The sequence below is a fragment of the Electrophorus electricus genome, chromosome 9 (assembly GCF_013358815.1).
Source record: "Electrophorus electricus isolate fEleEle1 chromosome 9, fEleEle1.pri, whole genome shotgun sequence".
In the NCBI taxonomy this organism is placed as follows: Eukaryota; Metazoa; Chordata; class Actinopteri; order Gymnotiformes; family Gymnotidae; genus Electrophorus; species Electrophorus electricus.
This window is the reverse complement of record NC_049543.1, coordinates 4,088,683-4,105,588: the sequence shown is the minus strand read 5'-3', so window position 1 is coordinate 4,105,588 and position 16,906 is coordinate 4,088,683. Positions and strand designations below refer to the sequence as shown.

Here is a 16,906-nt window from a genome sequence, read left to right as displayed (position 1 = left end):
CTAGCTTCTGGGTATATTGGTGCTGTACGCTGAACTGGGGTCTGTGAACATTAACCTGAGTTAAGTGCCCTTGCTGTCCAAGTGAGCCAGGACCAGGTGGATGACAGAGACATCCTTTGTGGAGCATTTATGCTTGTAAGCATATCGGTGGAGGTCCAGTATTGGTGGGAAGTTGTCCTTAATGTAAGAAATGCCCAGGTCCTTAACGTGTTGTCCTTAATGTGAGAAATGCCCAAGTCCTTAACGTGTTGTCCTTAACGTGAGAAATGCCCAGGTCCTTAATGTGTTGTCCTTAACATGAGAAAAGTCCAGATCCTTAATGTGTTGTCCTTAACGTGAGAAATGTCCAGGTCCTTAACATGTTGCCTTTAACGTGAGAAATGCCCAGGTCCTTAATGTGTTGTCTTTAATGTGAGAAATGCCCAGGTCCTTAATGTGTTGTCTTTAACGTGAGAAATGCCCAAGTCCTTAATGTGTTGTCCTTAACGTGAGAAATGTCCAGGTCCTTAACGTGTTGTCTTTAATGTGAGAAATGCCCAGGTCCTTAACGTGTTGTCTTTAACGTGAGAAATGCCCAGGTCCTTAATGTGTTGTCCTTAACATGAGAAAAGTCCAGATCCTTAATGTGTTGTCCTTAACATGAGAAATGCCCAGGTCCTTAACGTGTTGTCATTAACATGAGAAATACCCAGGTGCTTAAAGCACTTCATAGGAGGATCAATAGGAGCGATGTGACTGAGGACATTTCCAGCATGGGGATGACAGATGCTGTAATGGGGCCTGTTTGGCAGCCTGCACCAGGGTGATGTTGAAGATGTCTGGGAAAACATCAGCTACCTTAGGGTCAGCAGCTTCGCTTGGGTTCAGCCCCTTCAGGATCCTCCTCTCACTGTCAGCAGTCACAGAAAACCAGTGGGCGGACGGATTCCCACTGGTTCCACGCTGAATGCTTCAGAATGAGCATAGAAAGCGTTTGGAGTGTCTGGGAGTCGTGTCATTGGTAAAAAACATGGCTCTTCTTCCTGTGAAAGCAGCAATTTAACCTGCCAGGTTGTGGGTTGTTAAAGGTCTTTGAATTTGTATTGAAGCAAAATAAAACGAGTAGCCTATGCAACGTCATGACGGACTGTATCAAACGCTGCAGTAAGATCCAGTGTGGAAATTCAGTGTGATGATTATGCCTTTGACTAGAAGTCTACGGTGTGCAGGATGGTGAAGTTCAGGGATAGCACAGCTGCCTGTGGTGGTTCAGTCCTACTCAGTGACTGCTCCGACAGCCAGCTACTCAGTTTCACAAACTGGGGTCTCTCTGACAGGTAGGCTGTGACCCAGGTGATCATGGAGGTGTCCACGTGCATTCTAGCCATCTTCTCATTTAGGTCGGATGTTACTGAACACACTTACCTGGGAGCAGACCTTCTGCAGTGAGTGGAGTAGCACATCCTCCACCATCCAACCACCGATGGCCGACGGGATTGTTTTCTACAGCTCTGGCACCCTCTTCTGACGAAGGTGCAGGTTGCCGAAGTGCTGAAGTATCCTACACAGCTGGTTGACTCATTCCTTAAGTAAGCTCATTCCAGGCTAATTCCATACTTGACCAGGTTTAGCTTCTTCAGCTGTTTCATCTCTTGTGGGACATGTAAGGGGTGGGGGGTCCTATAGGGTATAAGGAAAGACTTTTAAATGTTAATTATATGGAAATGCCATATGTTTGATTTAGACTTTGGGGGGGTACTGCTCACATTTATGGAATTTAGCTGAGGCTTTTATCCAAAGCAACTTACAATTATGACTGAGTACAACTTGAGCAATTGAGGGTTAAGGGTCTTGCTCAGGGGCCCAACAGTGGCACCCTGACAATGGTGGGGCTTGAACCAGCAACCTTCCAATTATAGGTCAAGTACCTTAACCACTGCTTCACACCACCCAAACTATTATACCATTATACACTTCTCACACTACCCAACCTAACACATTTTATAAGTAATGCGAGCAGCAGGAATATTACGGGCTATATTTTGCAGTGGGCTTGAGTTGGAAACGTTTACTGGAACAGGTAGTGTCATTGCTTCTGTGAAATAATGATTCATAGCCAGCATGTATGCCTTTTAAAGACACTTCAGACATCAGGGGTGAGGCCCTGAAATATGTGCTGTGTGTAGCGTCAAGGAATCGGTTAATGCATAAAGGTTGTCATGTCTTTGAAGTCCATAATAACCTGTAGTCTTGTAGCCTGGTATTACTCTCTGATGACAGCATAACAGGTTCACAAATATGTGAATATTTTCAAATATATTCACAAATATATGAATGCATAATGGAAGACACAGAAATTGATTACTGTTATTTTATTATTATTGATCTGTTGTGTTAAGGAACCATTTTTTATAGTTCTAATACACATGTAACAAGTCTCAGGTTAGAGGAGTGATGGCCAGGAAGTAGCCAACAAAAATAAAATATATGCTTAAAGAGATAAAACACTATATACATTTGCCAAGATTTAACAAGGAAATGAGTCAACGCCACCACCTTTTGGCCAAAAAAAAGCACTGCACATGAATTGAAGTATATATGATGATAAAGTTATCTTTGATCTTTAACCTATGTAAATGATTATATAAATACACAAATGTATATAAAATCCTACCTGTTCTTTTTCTCTACATGACAGAGCATGTTTTGAAATAGAAGGGATGAAATTTGGCTATACTGCATCATGCCTTGCAATATAGCAAATAATCATTAGCTACAGGGTTTCAGACCTGGAGTTTGTTTAAGGTTTAGGAATGATTAAGAGTTGGATTAGGGGTTACTGCTGAGGTTCAGATGAGGGTTAGTAGGGTTGGGATTAGGGTAGGAGATGGAATTGGGGTTAGGATTATTTAAATTTGGGAAAGGTGTCATCCTATAAATTAATTTATTTTCAAAATACACACACACAATTTTAGATGTTTCAAGTTTCAAGTTTCAAGTTTGGTTTATTTGTCACATACATAGTCATACACAGTACAACACGCAGTGAAATGGTGGAGAGTGCTCTGTCCAAACTGAGGAAGAGAACCAGGGGTGCATAGAGAAAAAAAATATATATACAGATAAATATATATTCTATGTATGTACAAAAATATATTAACAATGTATGTACAATATATGTATATTATGATTATATACACAATGTACAATGTATATGGTTGAGTATATATGTACACAATCTACAGAATGTACAGATCCATTGTATAGTATCATATCTACAGTTGTTGTAACAGGTTAATTGAGTATAAATCTAAATCTATATATACAGATGTACAGATATACAGTCATGTTACGTGGTGGTGGTCCCCACAGTTTATCAGTTTCCCTGATTCAGGGCCCGAATGGCCTGTGGGAAGAAGCACCCTTAGCAAACAATTTTCTTTTCAAACTTTAGCTCCTCACTCTACAAGTGCTCTGCATAAGTGAGAATGTCTTGATGGAAAAGCATCATAGGTAGTGCCTTATGAAGCCGGTTAGCAGAACACCCAATATGCGCAAAGATGCCATCAAAGTACAGGATAGTTACATTGAAGAATCAAAAATCTAACATAGTCAACATTTATCACAGAATAATCACGTGTTATTTAATTGGTTTCATGCCCTGGTTTTTTTTTTTTTTTAGTGTAGAAAAACAAATAGTAGGTGTGTCCAAACGTTTGACTGGACACACCTACTATTGGATAAACATTTTTATAATATCCTATTGCACCCATAATAGCACTGAACAAAAACAACATTATTTACACGATGCTGATAGAAGATGGAACAAATGAAAATACAGCAGATAATATGCTCCTACATCCATAATAACAACTGAATCACATAAAAATGTTATGTAATGAAAATATATGGCCTACTGTAAGATAAATAGATCAGCAAAATACATTTTATTATTTATTGTATTTAAAAATATTTTCTTGATCTGTGCATAAGTGGCTTCAATTTAAATTGTAATGTTTTAGACTGCATCGTTCAGAAATGAATCCAAGACTGTTGATTCTTATCTAACGGTTTAACAATCTAATGAAGTCAGACTCCTTGCGTCTGGATGTGTGTCGACTTCCTTGTTATTCTAAACGCTAAAGTGTAACGCAAGCCATTTCAGACCAGGTCTAGGACTAATCAGGGGGGCTTACCAGAAATGTCTTATGGTCACATATCAGTCACACTCTCAAGACCAAGCATTGACACAGTGTCAAAATATCATCAAACCAAACATCCAAAGTACAATCCCGTTGACGTAAGAAAAGTTTGTTTCGAATCGGTTTTTTATTGAGCACTTTGGTCCTCACTTTTATGCCAAATCTGAATAATATGATTGTTGAATTCAGCTTTCTAAAGCAAAAAATGGCTGGTTTTAAAACAGAATACCATACAATACCCTAAAACAAAACATAGATTGGTGAACGTGGGGCATGGGGTGCCATCTCATCGACGGCTACACGCGAATACATGCTGAAATGTGCTTGGGCCCCGTTGAGCCGTAAACCATCGCCACAGAATACCTTTACTCAACACATATTCGGCTCTTGTCAGCAGTATTTATATTTACGGCATTATCTTTGTCTTTGTAAACACATTCTCTACCGCAAAATATTTGCATCCATTTTTAGGTCAATTTCTACGTCTTATTTTATTAGTTAAACACACTGCAGTACACGCGTACGTAATTTTATAATAAATATAATCAATATTCTTCCCTCATCCGCGCTACTCTGTACGTGGTTGTGGCCTATTCCCACTCGTCCTCCGTCCTCCGCCTTTCCTGTCTCTCGGCCAAGAAATGCGAAACGCAATCCGAGCACCAGGTCACAGAGAGTAGTTATTTTAAACCCTAAAACTCGGCTACCTCGAAAGAGCATGGGTATACAAGCAATCGGACTGTCAATCGACATCGGTTTACTTGACTTGAAGTAAAATGAAGGAACGCCCGTCAGCGCTTCGCGTCCGTTTACCGCTTGCTGTTCCTTTGCTGCTTGCGCGTTGCCAATGTCTCTACCAGTAGTCCTGCCTGGATCTTGCTGCCGATTAACCGGGGCTTCGTTCGCCCCACACTTTTCAGATTCGTTTTACAGAAGCCGCGACCGCCGCATGCCCGCCGCTCCGTCGCGCACGCCTGGATCTCAGTCCGGGCTCATCCCGGAGTGGCCGCCCGGCCGACCGCTGCTGTCGCTCGGGCTGCTGCAGCTGGTTCTCGGCTGCGCCATGGTGGCGCTCTCCTTCGGGGCTCTGTCCCTCAGTAGCTCGCCCCCCATAAGGAATTCCTGTCCGTTCTGGGCAGGATCTTCAGTGAGTATCGTGGAAGACTGTACCTTCGTTTTCAGCCAAACTTGTAGCCTGTTTCTTTTCCTCCACTAGGGATTGCTTTCGGCAAAACAAGATGCAAATGTGTAAATAAGCTGTTCGCATCAACAGGTATCACACTGATTTGAATGCTTTTGTTTTAAGTAGCCCAATATCACTGTTATGACGTATAGAAATTCGCTCTAAACTGCACAACGGAGTACATGATATTACTTTATCTCTTGCGTAATGAAATCTACACAACAGCGTGATTCAGGGTGACAGGCCGCTGATGTGTTTGGAACTAGTTATAAACATTACTGAAGCTGTCGAAACTCATATGGCACAAACTTAGGAGTTACCCTTCTACGACACAGAAACGTTTGCGCAATGTTCCTTCTTTACTCTGTTCTGTTTAATCTGTTTATGCCGAAAGTGTTTCCCTAGCACTTGTGTTGTGAGCGAAAACATGCATGCGAGTGTTGAGGTTTCTCCTGTCAAGTATTGCTGCTGGAAGTGAGCTCCACATTGCAATGGGGCGGTGCTGTAAGATGGCACTGGTCACATAGCAACTGTTGAGACTTACGCCTCCTCATACACTAATGTTTTCTCAGGATGCCAAAGGTCTTTGATTTGCAAACCCTGCCCACTTCCTCAGAAATAAGGGGTGGTATGTGGTAGCTCTGCCAGGCAGGGGCACCGCCAGGGATTTCGAGCACAATGAGGAGATACACTACAGCGCCAGAGACACCCCTCACCCCACTGCACCCAGCTCACAATATTAATGCTGAAGTAATTCAGTCTGCCCAAACTGGGTTTCTCTCAGCAACAATGTTCCAGACTTTATTTTTGTTGTTGTGTTGTTGTTTGTTTATTTTTTTGCTTGCACGATATAAGAAACTTGATGAGTTTAAACCTCCTCTGTTTGAATGAAGATAAAACCGAGATGGTTATGTTTGGACGACCTGAAGACTTTTGGACAAGCACATTACTGCTTTTGGTTCATTAGCTTGCTACAGTAGACCACGTATCTAGGCGTGATTTCTGATAGCGCTTTAAATTTTGATAAGTTGATTAGTTCTGTTGTAAAAATAGTTTCTTTCAGTTAAGAGATTTAGCAAAGACAAAGGCCTATTTGTCTTTTAATGATTTTAAAAATGTCATTCGCGCTTCTAATTCTTTTCCATTATATTACTGTTCATTATATTCATTAAATTCATTCTTTTAATTAATTCCTTATATGTTGGCGAGGATCCGTTGACACTGTGTAGTCTGCAGCTCGTCTTTTACCTGGGAGAAGGAAGTGTGATTCTACACTGTCTCTTCTGGCGTTCCCATCACTGGATTACCAGGGAAATTTAGGATGGATTTTATGATTTTATAGTTTAGGATTTAGGATTGATATTGAGATATTCATAGATATTGATATTCATAGTTGGGCGTTAAAGCCCTGAATGGGATGGTACCATCAGAGATTCTAGAGGTGTGTCTTCCACTGAAAGCCAACTTTGTGCTTTTAAGAGACCCCAGGTCAGAGGTCAGGAGTAGAGGTGATCCAGGTTTAGGTGACTCTTTGGAATACCGTGCCTTCCCAAATTAGGACTGCTCAATCGTTGGATATTTTTTAGTCAATCCTGAAATCGCATTTCTTTACTTTGGCAGTTAACTCTAGCTGAGTTGGTGTAGTGATCGTAACTATTTTAATGTCTGTCATATTATTAAGATTTAGCTGCTTTTCCTGCTATGATTGTGTATGTTTTACCTTATGATCATTTTACATCATTTTGATCATTTTGTTTAAGCATCATTGTGTTAATATGCTATACAAATACATTTTGCATTGTTTAAAAAAAAAAAAAAAATACAAATGACTAAATGGTAATAGAAATACTTTTCTAGAACATTCCACTCAGCTGACTGGTACATACAAACTGGAAACAGGAAATAGCAGTCAAAACGTCCAAAGGAAAAAGGCATTTATCTGATGTGGAAGTGAGCCAGCTGTGGACAGATATCTGAGCAAGTGTGTTTTCGGAAGTCCTCACAAACACCAGCCAAAACAAGGGTCAAAAAAACACGAAGAAAAAAAGTTCCCTTGGCCCCATGAAGATGCATTGTGCATGTGTTCTTGGAAAAGGATAGCATTATGCAAATTAATGCATGCTCATTGGTCCATTAGCTTTTAATTAGAGTTACCCAAGCCACCATTCTGGGGCGAAGTGTCCCTGTCATCTGTTGGTCCAGGTGCACTGTACTGAATGTATCGATTCCCCTCTCCTCAGGTCATCCTCTCAGGGATCATCGGCCTCACAACATGGAAGAGACCCATGCTCTTGCTGGTACGTGTCTCTCCCTCTCTCTCGATCGATGGAGAAAGGGTTGTACTTTTTTGGCAGTGACTCACACTACCACTGGACCTCTGTAATCACGTGGTCTGAAGCAATATTTTTTCCTAATTAGCCGAACCTCAAGGTGTCCCGTTTTGCTCTTCCCATGGGAACAAACTCCACCTCGTACGGGTGTTTATGCCAGAGGCAGAGGGTGGGATAGCCGCTTTGTTCCTCGAGTAGGCCATCCAAGTAGTCGTTTCGAGATTAAACTCGGTTAATGTCAGGCTTTTAACATCCTGTTTTTTTTTTTTTTTTCCAGCCGGAAGCCCCATATCACAAATCGCTCATCTCCTGCAGTCATAACCTCCAGTCATCAGAAAGCTTTTGATTATTCATTCGCTCCTTGTCTATATGCTGCCGTTATGGTGTTTATAATGTTATTAGCCGTGAAGGTGGAAAGAACAGCTTCATGAAGAGATTTTATAGTAGATTCCATTATGGACGGTACTAAATTCCTCAGTTCTTGGGCACCTGTCCGTGTTTGGTGCACACAGGAATCATATGTTACTGTAATCACACCTTTATTGTGTCCCTGGGGTTGCTTGAAAATGATGTTCGTGTAGTCATGTGACAGCAGAGAGGTCACATTGTACCAGTGTAAGCGCAGATACAAGGACACTCTGTTATTCTTTAAACACACAGAAAGCATTGTTCTGTAGCGTACTGTGCAGTGTGCAGCTTTAGCATGTATTATAGTGCATATAAAACTATAAAGATTTGTAGAATACTGAATAGCAAGAGCTTGGTATGCCAGAGTGAGGACTTGATTCATTTTAACATTAATATTAATTTTATTCACATTTTCTGGTTTCCTGTCACTAAAGGAAGGTTTGTGCTGAATAGATTTGAATTAAAGATTGAAGAAGATTGTTATTATTTAGGTTATGGACATATACATAACCTAAATAACAGGTAATGTATCTATAACTTATGAAGTCCCATTATAAACCTGTAAGTTTATCAGGACTTATCATCAGAACTGATTATTGATCTCTCACACTCTCTATCCTTACTCACTCTCTCTCTCTCTCTCTCTCTCTCTCTCTCTCTCTCTCTCTCTCTCTCTCTTTTCTGCCATATTTCTACCCCCTGCCCTTTGTGTCTCTGTGTCTTTCTGTGTCTTCCTCTCTCAGGTGAACCTGTTTGTGTTGCTGTCCGTGGTGTGTATCCTCCTGAACCTGGCAGCCTTCATCCTTTGCTGCCAGGGAGCTCAGCTGGTGTCCAACTCCAACTTCTGTCAGCTGGTGAGATCGCCTTCAGATCCGTTACCCTGCTACGCTGCTCCATTCAGAACCGTTACGCTGCCTCGTTCAGATCCGTTACGCTGCTACGCTGCTCCGTTCAGATCCGTTACGCTGCTACGCTGCTCCGTTCAGATCCGTTACGCTGCTACGCTGCTCCGTTCAGATCCGTTACGCTGCTACGCTGCTCCGTTATTTCTCTCCAGGTGCCGAGCCATAGCTCAGATGGCTCTTTCCGCAGATAACGCATAGTGCTATATAATTTGCCTCATCTTGGTTTATTATTATATTATATATCTCATATTACACATTCTGAAATTCAGGTGGAGTAGCTCCAGTTCCATCAAAATGTTATTCTAAACCACTGTAAGATAGACAGACATTATTTTTGGCCAGGGCCGCTGGCTTGGTTAGCCAGAGTAAGCACTATCGGTTAAGCCAAAGCAACTTTAATCTATAAGCAGAGTGAATCCAAGTCAGGGTCAGCGCCCTGAAATAGAGCGTGAAGCCCCGTCTGCTCATCTATGGATCCCGAGCTCATACAGCTGACCCACCACACTGGCCTTCTTCTACCCCCCCATCTCTCTCTCTCTCTCTCTCTTTCTCTCTTTGAGTAAAGGAGACTACAGTCCTAGTTTTGCCATCTGTTCCTGAATCAGGTGTTTAGGTGCAGCCAGTTTTTGCCGCCAGAAGGTTGAATCTGAACTGGGTTGTTCCTCGAATGCCCTACGCGGCTCTGCTACAGTAGCCTTGCTTCTTTCCAGGACTTTGTCGGTCTTGCTTCTATGTGCCTCAGTCTTGCTGTATCTGTGAGCAGCAACAATTCAGTCTGAAAAACAACAGGCCCTAAAAGACTCTAATCTCGGATTTGTGCAAACACAAACAAAAAAAACCCCCTCAACCTCAAGGGCTTGTTTTTACTGTTTTATTAAACACAATATTATAATGTTTAGTTTTTTAATGCATTACATATATTGTTGAATATACTTATTATTGCAGTATGTTAATGATAGCCCATTTATTCCTATATACACGTTAGCCAACCAGCTCTCTATCGGATGTTTCTGAGCAGAGGATCAATGCTGGCAGTGACATTGACGCATGTGAAAACACCAGGAGCCCTGCTGTGCCCCCCCCCCCCCCCACACACACAGTGTGTGTCACGCACACACACGACACACGCTGCCGTACCACTACCACGTCGGCATCTCTGCGGCAGTATCTGGTCAGCGACCCGAGTGGTGACGAACAGGGAGGCGGGCAGTTGATGAATTGCGCAAGACAACAGATGGACTACAGGCGGTTAACCACCATTAACAGATGATCCCAACAGATGCCAGACTGACGGAGCACTCGGATGTGTTTCAGAGCGAGCGCGGCGACATCTGCAACTGCTGTGCCGAGAGCCCGAGTAGCCAGTGTCAGGACGAGAAGCTGCTACGCATTTACGCTGGCCACTCGTGCGAGACCATGCGAATACTGCTTAAGGTCTGGGCCTGCAGTGCCTGCCATACCTTACATTACCTCACATCACCTCACATACAAACGTGAGGGTGCATGAGAACAGCTGTGAAATGCTGCACGCGATCTATCTCTGTGCGGTCCCACAGGCCGGATTACGTTTTGTGCTTCTTTGTTCCAGAAAGTTCTGTTTGCGCTGTGTGCACTGAACGCGCTGACCACAGCGGTGTGTCTGATCGCAGCTGCTCTCCGATACCTCCAGATCTTCTCTGCCAGACGACCATGCATGGTGAGAGGGCCCGGTTCAGTTCCATTTCACACTGGAATAAAGGTTAGATTCGTGCCTTGTTTTTACACGCTGACATATAATCTCGATGACACGAGCCCAGCTCTGCTGTACCCTGTCCACACGCTCGCACATGGCGAACGTGTTTCACAAGCGTTTAGTAACCCGGGCCACGTGCTTAGCTGCTGACAGGTTGACAGGTGTGGGAACTTTATTCCTCTCTGGCAGGTGGAGGTGCAGAATGTTCCAGAAGAGAGAGAGGAGCAGCAGCGCTTCTCCGATCCGGAGGAATTTGTGCCGCCCGCACCACCTCCATCCTACTTCTCCACCATCTACTCCTGTACCCCACGGCTGGCGCGCAGGTATCAGACCTACCAGACCTCGCCCACGCCCACACCGTCCGGTCTGCATAAGCGCTTAACCTCCCACATCTTCCAGCTGATTTATATAAAACAATGAGACCATGATAAGATTCCTAACCCTGATATGTGTCTTTCAATAATATTTCCAGAGCACATTATAAATAACTTGTGCATAACTTAATAATTTTAAATGTTTAATTTAATAAGAAATACTTTTGAACGAACAAAAATAATTGTTTATTAAATATTTGAAGTTCAACAGGAGTGAAAAGCAATAGGACTGTTGATGGTAAGAATATAAGTAGCAAAATTAAGAGGATACGGTCTCAGCCAGACAGATTTATTACCTCATACCAGCTCTCGACCTTACACTCCATTTACGCTGGGATTACCCCCCCCCCCCCCCACACACACACACACCCATGAAAAGCCCCTTCAAGTGCATTCTGTTCTGCACAGCACAGTAAAGGTCCTCAGAGGAGCTTTACAGTATGCGATATACTCCGTTTTCATGGCGCGGGGGTAGGCCGGCCTATAGCCGTCCTGTGCCTTCACCTAGTTCCTGCTGCTGGAGCACGTTTCATGAGAAATGTGTCCATTTGGCCAGGATGTTCGGGGACAGCGTGATCCCACTGCCCCATATATACGGCGCCCGGATCAAAGGCGTGGAAGTCTTCTGTCCCCTGGACCCCCCTCCCCCTTACGAGGCCGTCGCAGCTGTGGAGACCCCGCCCCTTCTGGTGAGCAGGCGTGGCGTTAGCTAGGGCTAGGTACAGCTAGGGTTGAGGAAGCATGCGTTTTTTGTTTTTTTTTTTTGTTTTTTAACCCATCACTACCAACATTGTCAAGGTTCTTTAAAAGATTTGTAAGATTTACACTATTTGTTTTGGGTTTTTCTTTCTAGCTTTTAGTTTGTTTCTATTTGTGTTTTTTTGGTTCTAGCATGACAATGACTAACAGTTTTATATTCATGCTGTGTAAATAAACAGTAGTGGCAATTGCATCACGGTATGTCGGAACAAGGAATAGGCTTGCAATTATGCTTGGTAGATAATGCATACGCCATAAAAAAAAACACACACACAGAGCTTAATCAAAATATTGGTTTTAAGAATTGTAATTAAATATTTTCCCCAGATTTTGCATCCCTAGGTCTGACTGACCTCTCATCACTTTCTGTGGGTTTTCACCAGACCCACTAACATGCAGGAGTTGTCACTTACATTGGCATGCGCTCAGCCATGAGAAGTCTGACACTGTGTTTATATCAGGTGCAGGGCTCCGAGGCTCAAGTGTCGGATCCTACAGAAGGGCTTTCGTGCTGCTCTGTGATGGATATAGTAAACGACGGTGAGCCATGTTCCTTCCTTTCACTGGCGTTAAGCACGACGGAACGCAAAGAGAATCGCAATATACGCATGTTTGATGTTTTTCTGACATTACAAGCTTTTCTGACATTAAAGATATCGGCATGGCCTCAGTCTTGCAGTCTCGAGCTGGACATCTCTCACTGAAGATTGTGGTCTGAATTCATCTCACACCATTTATGTGAGCAGTGCCCTTGGGTAGAGACTATATTAACAGTTCCGTTTCTATATTTACTCAAAATAGGCAAGTGGTATAACCTCACGGTTACCCACAATTACATCACTCCTGAAATGGAATGTATTTTAGTGGCCCCCCCATGTCTCCTTCTCTTTTCCCGATTCCTCTGCAAGTGCACGGTATTGTGGGCCAGAAAACGAATGATTCCATTGGTTTCTGCGGAAGCTAAAATTAACCTGTATTCAGCCGATTGCTTTAATGACAAAATACCTGTATATCTCATACATTAGGGCTTGTTTAATTATCTGGTTATAGTTCAGTAGAGCTGTTGCCACCTGTTGATGATAAGATGGCCTGATTTGGAGTTGCAATGATCGAAGATGGAATGATTTCAAAATAAACTGAGTAAATGTACTCAGACTCTTTTCAAATACGTTCACTGTATTGTCCACTGAATTGTCTATTTTAGTCTGCACATATATGAACTGGCAACAAACAGTGTTAGTCTGAAACTGGACGAGACACACTTCCACACATTTTGCTAACAGAAGTGCTTTATTTGCTGCCAGAAATACTTATTGCCTAGATAAATTTTAGTTAGTTTTTTTTTTTTTTTTTTTTTTTTTTTTTTTTTTTTTTTTTGTGGTTTTTGTGCGTGTTGTGTATATATAATCACAGTTTAGTGACCCGTCCTCCCCTGAAGCACTCTCTGCTTCTGCCGTACGATGGAGTCACATTCTAAACCTGCAGGGTTACTCTTCTCTCTTCAGGCAGGTGTCTGCCGGGCCCCACCCCAAGCCCCCCACGATGCCCCGTGCCGCCCGTGCAGGTGCCCATGGCCGCCAAAGTGAGCAGGAAGGCCCGCAGGCCACGGACGCGCAGGTCCAACAGTGACCCTGTTCTCCTAGACCTGGCTGCCAAAGGTACCTGGACAAGTTCAGGATAAGATACGTAGCACATTCGGAGCCATTACGTTGTAAGGAACGGCGCACCGTGGGTTGTTTGAGGCGCCTGGTCGACCTGAGCAAATTGTTTTGTAAAAACACAACATTTTTCATCAAGGTGGACAAAGGACCACTTTGATTTGGGGTTCTTTAGGGACCGTATGTGGGGGTTAGAGTTCTGGGGCGGACAAATCTTTAGGCTCTGTTCCATGTCATGTCAAACTGGAAGCACACAAAAGTTATTAGACATTCCAGGTTTTTATGCTATAATGGAATACACATACGTTTCAGTGGATCCAGAAGAACATGGCACACGTAAAAAACTAATATAATGAATGGAACCTATTGTTTTTTTCTCAAAAACTAACAGTGCGATAACTGATAAATTAGCATAATTATTATTTGACATTTGCTGCCTGATGCCCATCACCTCTCAGTCAACATTTCTGTCAAAGTTCCCCTTAGAGACTTTGCAACACAGCGCAATTCATTCCTCAATTGCCATTCTTCTCGCCACCCCCCCGCAGTAATGAGGTGTGAGGCGGCTACACAGACGGAAATGGGGGCGGGGCCAGCCGCTGTCACCATGCGGCGGGGGCGGGGCCCTCGTCGGCCACGCCCCTCCTCCATGGTCGACTACCAGAGCTACAGGGACACCAAGCTGCTGGTGGCCCAGTTCCTGCAGCAGTCGTCCTCGTGCAGCCTCACGCGAGAGGTGCGGGAGTTGATCGACAGCATCACGAGCGTTCTGCGCTCGGACGAGGAGCACATGGAGGAGGTGCTGCGCTGCGCCTGCCTCATAGACCAGGTGACACAAGCCAGCACGCTTTTTTAAAAAATGCATTATTTGTGAAACTAAAAATGTATCTTATTTATTTGATATTTATTATAATCTTATTTATTTGAAGGCAGTGTGAATTTGGTACCATTTAGCGGCGATGAATACCACAAAATTATTGCCAACCACACCAGGTAGTCACATGTCAAGTGATGAGATTTCTTTAGATAAATATGTAGATACTGTATTTAGCTGTAAAACTGTTATAGCGTCCATGTAGGATTATTACAGTTAGCCTACTTGTTCTGCATTGTGGTACACTGCGGGGGAAAAAGCTGTTTTGCATACTAATACAAGCTAACATTACCGAATGCATCGTAAAAAGCTATTTTATATTAGGCGTTTAGTCTGGTTGCGAGACAGCGTATAGACTACCATTAACGTTACGGATCTTACAGACCCGAGATCCAAAGGGTTTTTACCTGTCATGTTTATTGGCTATGACTTAATCAGTTGAGGCTCTCAGTAATGTCACCGGATTTTTGTTTTTTGTTTTTTTCTTTTTCGCATAAATACGATCCTCGTAGCAGTTAACTTTATTTTTTAATACTGACCCGGGAGGAAAAGGTTACGTTTCTGTTGATAACTACGCCCATGCCCTTGTGCTAGCTACAGCTATCACACAACTTGCTTTTCGACTGGTGCAGATTACCTGGCCTGCAGGAAACGGGTATCTTCAGCCTCACCTGGCCATCAGCAACCGCGTTATAGTGCCAAAAATGTAAAATGTCGTTTCAGGTACTCTATAGAGCCAGTGTTTAGTTTGTCCCTTCTGGGCTATTGTATAAACATGGAGGCCTCTGATGGGAGACAACTCTATGAAGGGTTCATTCTAAGATAACGAAAACTCGTGATTATATGCAAATGAAAACATTAGTATACTGTATTCCATTTCTGCCAACAGATCCACTTGAATCTTACACACGGAAAAGACACAAAAGAAAAGGCCTTTGTAATTTTAAGGCACATTTCATAGCTGGTTGACGCCTGGAATATTAGATATTAAGCAGTCTTAGATGTGCAGTAAATATAGTGGTTGTTATTGCCAAACAAGAGTTCCAGCTGTGGCTCTTGCGCTCCAGGTGATGTCCGGGAGTGGTGGGTCGTCACGGGCAACCCAGACCAGACAGCCTCGGTGGGACTGCACCTCCAACACGGTGCCCCTACGAAAGCAGCCAGGCCTGCTGCACCTGTGGAGCTGCGGCGACCTCAGCACGTTCACCTTGGCCGAGCTGCACCTGGCCAGCAAGGAGGCTCGGTCGGGCTCGCGGCCTGGAGCCCGACGCCTCCCACATGAGCGGCCCCACAGCCTGATGGGAGTGTCCCAGGAAACAGTTATCTGAAAGCCGAAGAAAGAAAGACTGACGTCTGCTCTGGAGCTAAGGAACATCTGCCTTCAGCGGCAAGAAGCTGAAACAAAACAGCTGTCATCATTTGTGGTTTTTATTATTTTTCAACTTATTTTTTTTTGTTGCAGGGGTGTGTGTGTTTTGTGGGTCGCACTAGAAGTTGGGAGTTTTCTGTATTGAGTTTTCTGTGCTTTGGCACAGCTGAGATAATGCGATGGAAAGCAACAGAACGATTATTGTTATATGCTAATGATCATGATTTCTTACAAAGGATGTACTCTTTCACATAAAATACTAGAACATGGATTAATACATTGTTTGGTTAAATTCTTATAAAAATGAAACTGGGGCAGTTTTGAGCCTTACAGTCATCCCAGTTTTCTTGCCCACAAATATATTTTTGAACTTGATGTGACCTGCAGATTTGTAATTATTTTATTAATATTCTAAACGTATTGTTTGTACATTTATCTTCGGTATTCCATCTACTGTCCTACTCGTGGAATTCAGTGTGCATGGGTAATATGTTTTAAAGGTCAGCGGAGCGGCCTGAAGACTTCCTGCTTCGGATGTTCACCCTTCATCGGTTGAAAATCAAGATGTGAACTTTAAAGCCATGACAACCATGACAATCATGTATCAAAAACAGCAGCTTTCTATGTCACAGTAAAACAGAATGATTGTAGTACAGACTTTGTAGTGAGGACTGGATTCTTTCAAGGCAAAAGCAACAGGCATCGTGTGTTTTTCAGTAAGTCATTTATTGTTTTTAAATACTGTTACAAACATTCCTGCTATGACGAAGGAATGTGGCTCAATAATTCATCACAGAAAAGCTAGCAAATAAATAAACATTGCCATTGCTTTACAGAAAGTGGTTTTTCCTATTTCTTTACCTTAGACATATAGACAAACAGATATAATTTGGAATACATTCAGAGTGAGTGCATAATAAACACTACAGTCAAACCCACTGCAACAATCTACTCATGTCCTTCAAGTAGAATCCACACATCTGTCTTATCTATGTGCCCTACACATGAAAGGGTTATTTCCTTCATTAATAATGCACCATATCAAGCCACTTGTGTAACTACAGAAATTCACTGAATAAGCCATTCATATAAACCATCACTAAAGCCATCAGCATTGTTAAATCTTGCTAATT

At 42.9% G+C, this 16,906-nt stretch overlaps 1 protein-coding gene across 2 annotated transcripts; it reads left to right on the top strand.

Moving 5' to 3' along the window:
• Nucleotides 1–3,402: 3,402 nt before the first annotated feature.
• Nucleotides 3,403–16,605, top strand: fam189a2 (family with sequence similarity 189 member A2). 2 transcript variants are annotated; one of them, XM_027006299.2, is made up of 11 exons: nucleotides 3,403–5,328; nucleotides 7,605–7,661; nucleotides 8,846–8,956; nucleotides 10,322–10,441; nucleotides 10,596–10,745; nucleotides 10,929–11,062; nucleotides 11,670–11,802; nucleotides 12,334–12,412; nucleotides 13,378–13,530; nucleotides 14,079–14,359; nucleotides 15,472–16,605. In XM_027006299.2, the coding sequence occupies exons 1-11, from the start codon at nucleotides 5,029–5,031 to the stop codon at nucleotides 15,730–15,732; spliced, it is 1,779 nt and encodes a 592-aa protein (XP_026862100.2). In that variant the 5' UTR covers nucleotides 3,403–5,028; the 3' UTR covers nucleotides 15,733–16,605. The 2 variants fall into 2 exon arrangements, with proteins under 2 accessions (XP_026862100.2, XP_026862101.2); XM_027006300.2 differs by having other exon boundaries at nucleotides 3,405–5,328; nucleotides 10,596–10,703.
• Nucleotides 16,606–16,906: the final 301 nt, after the last annotated feature.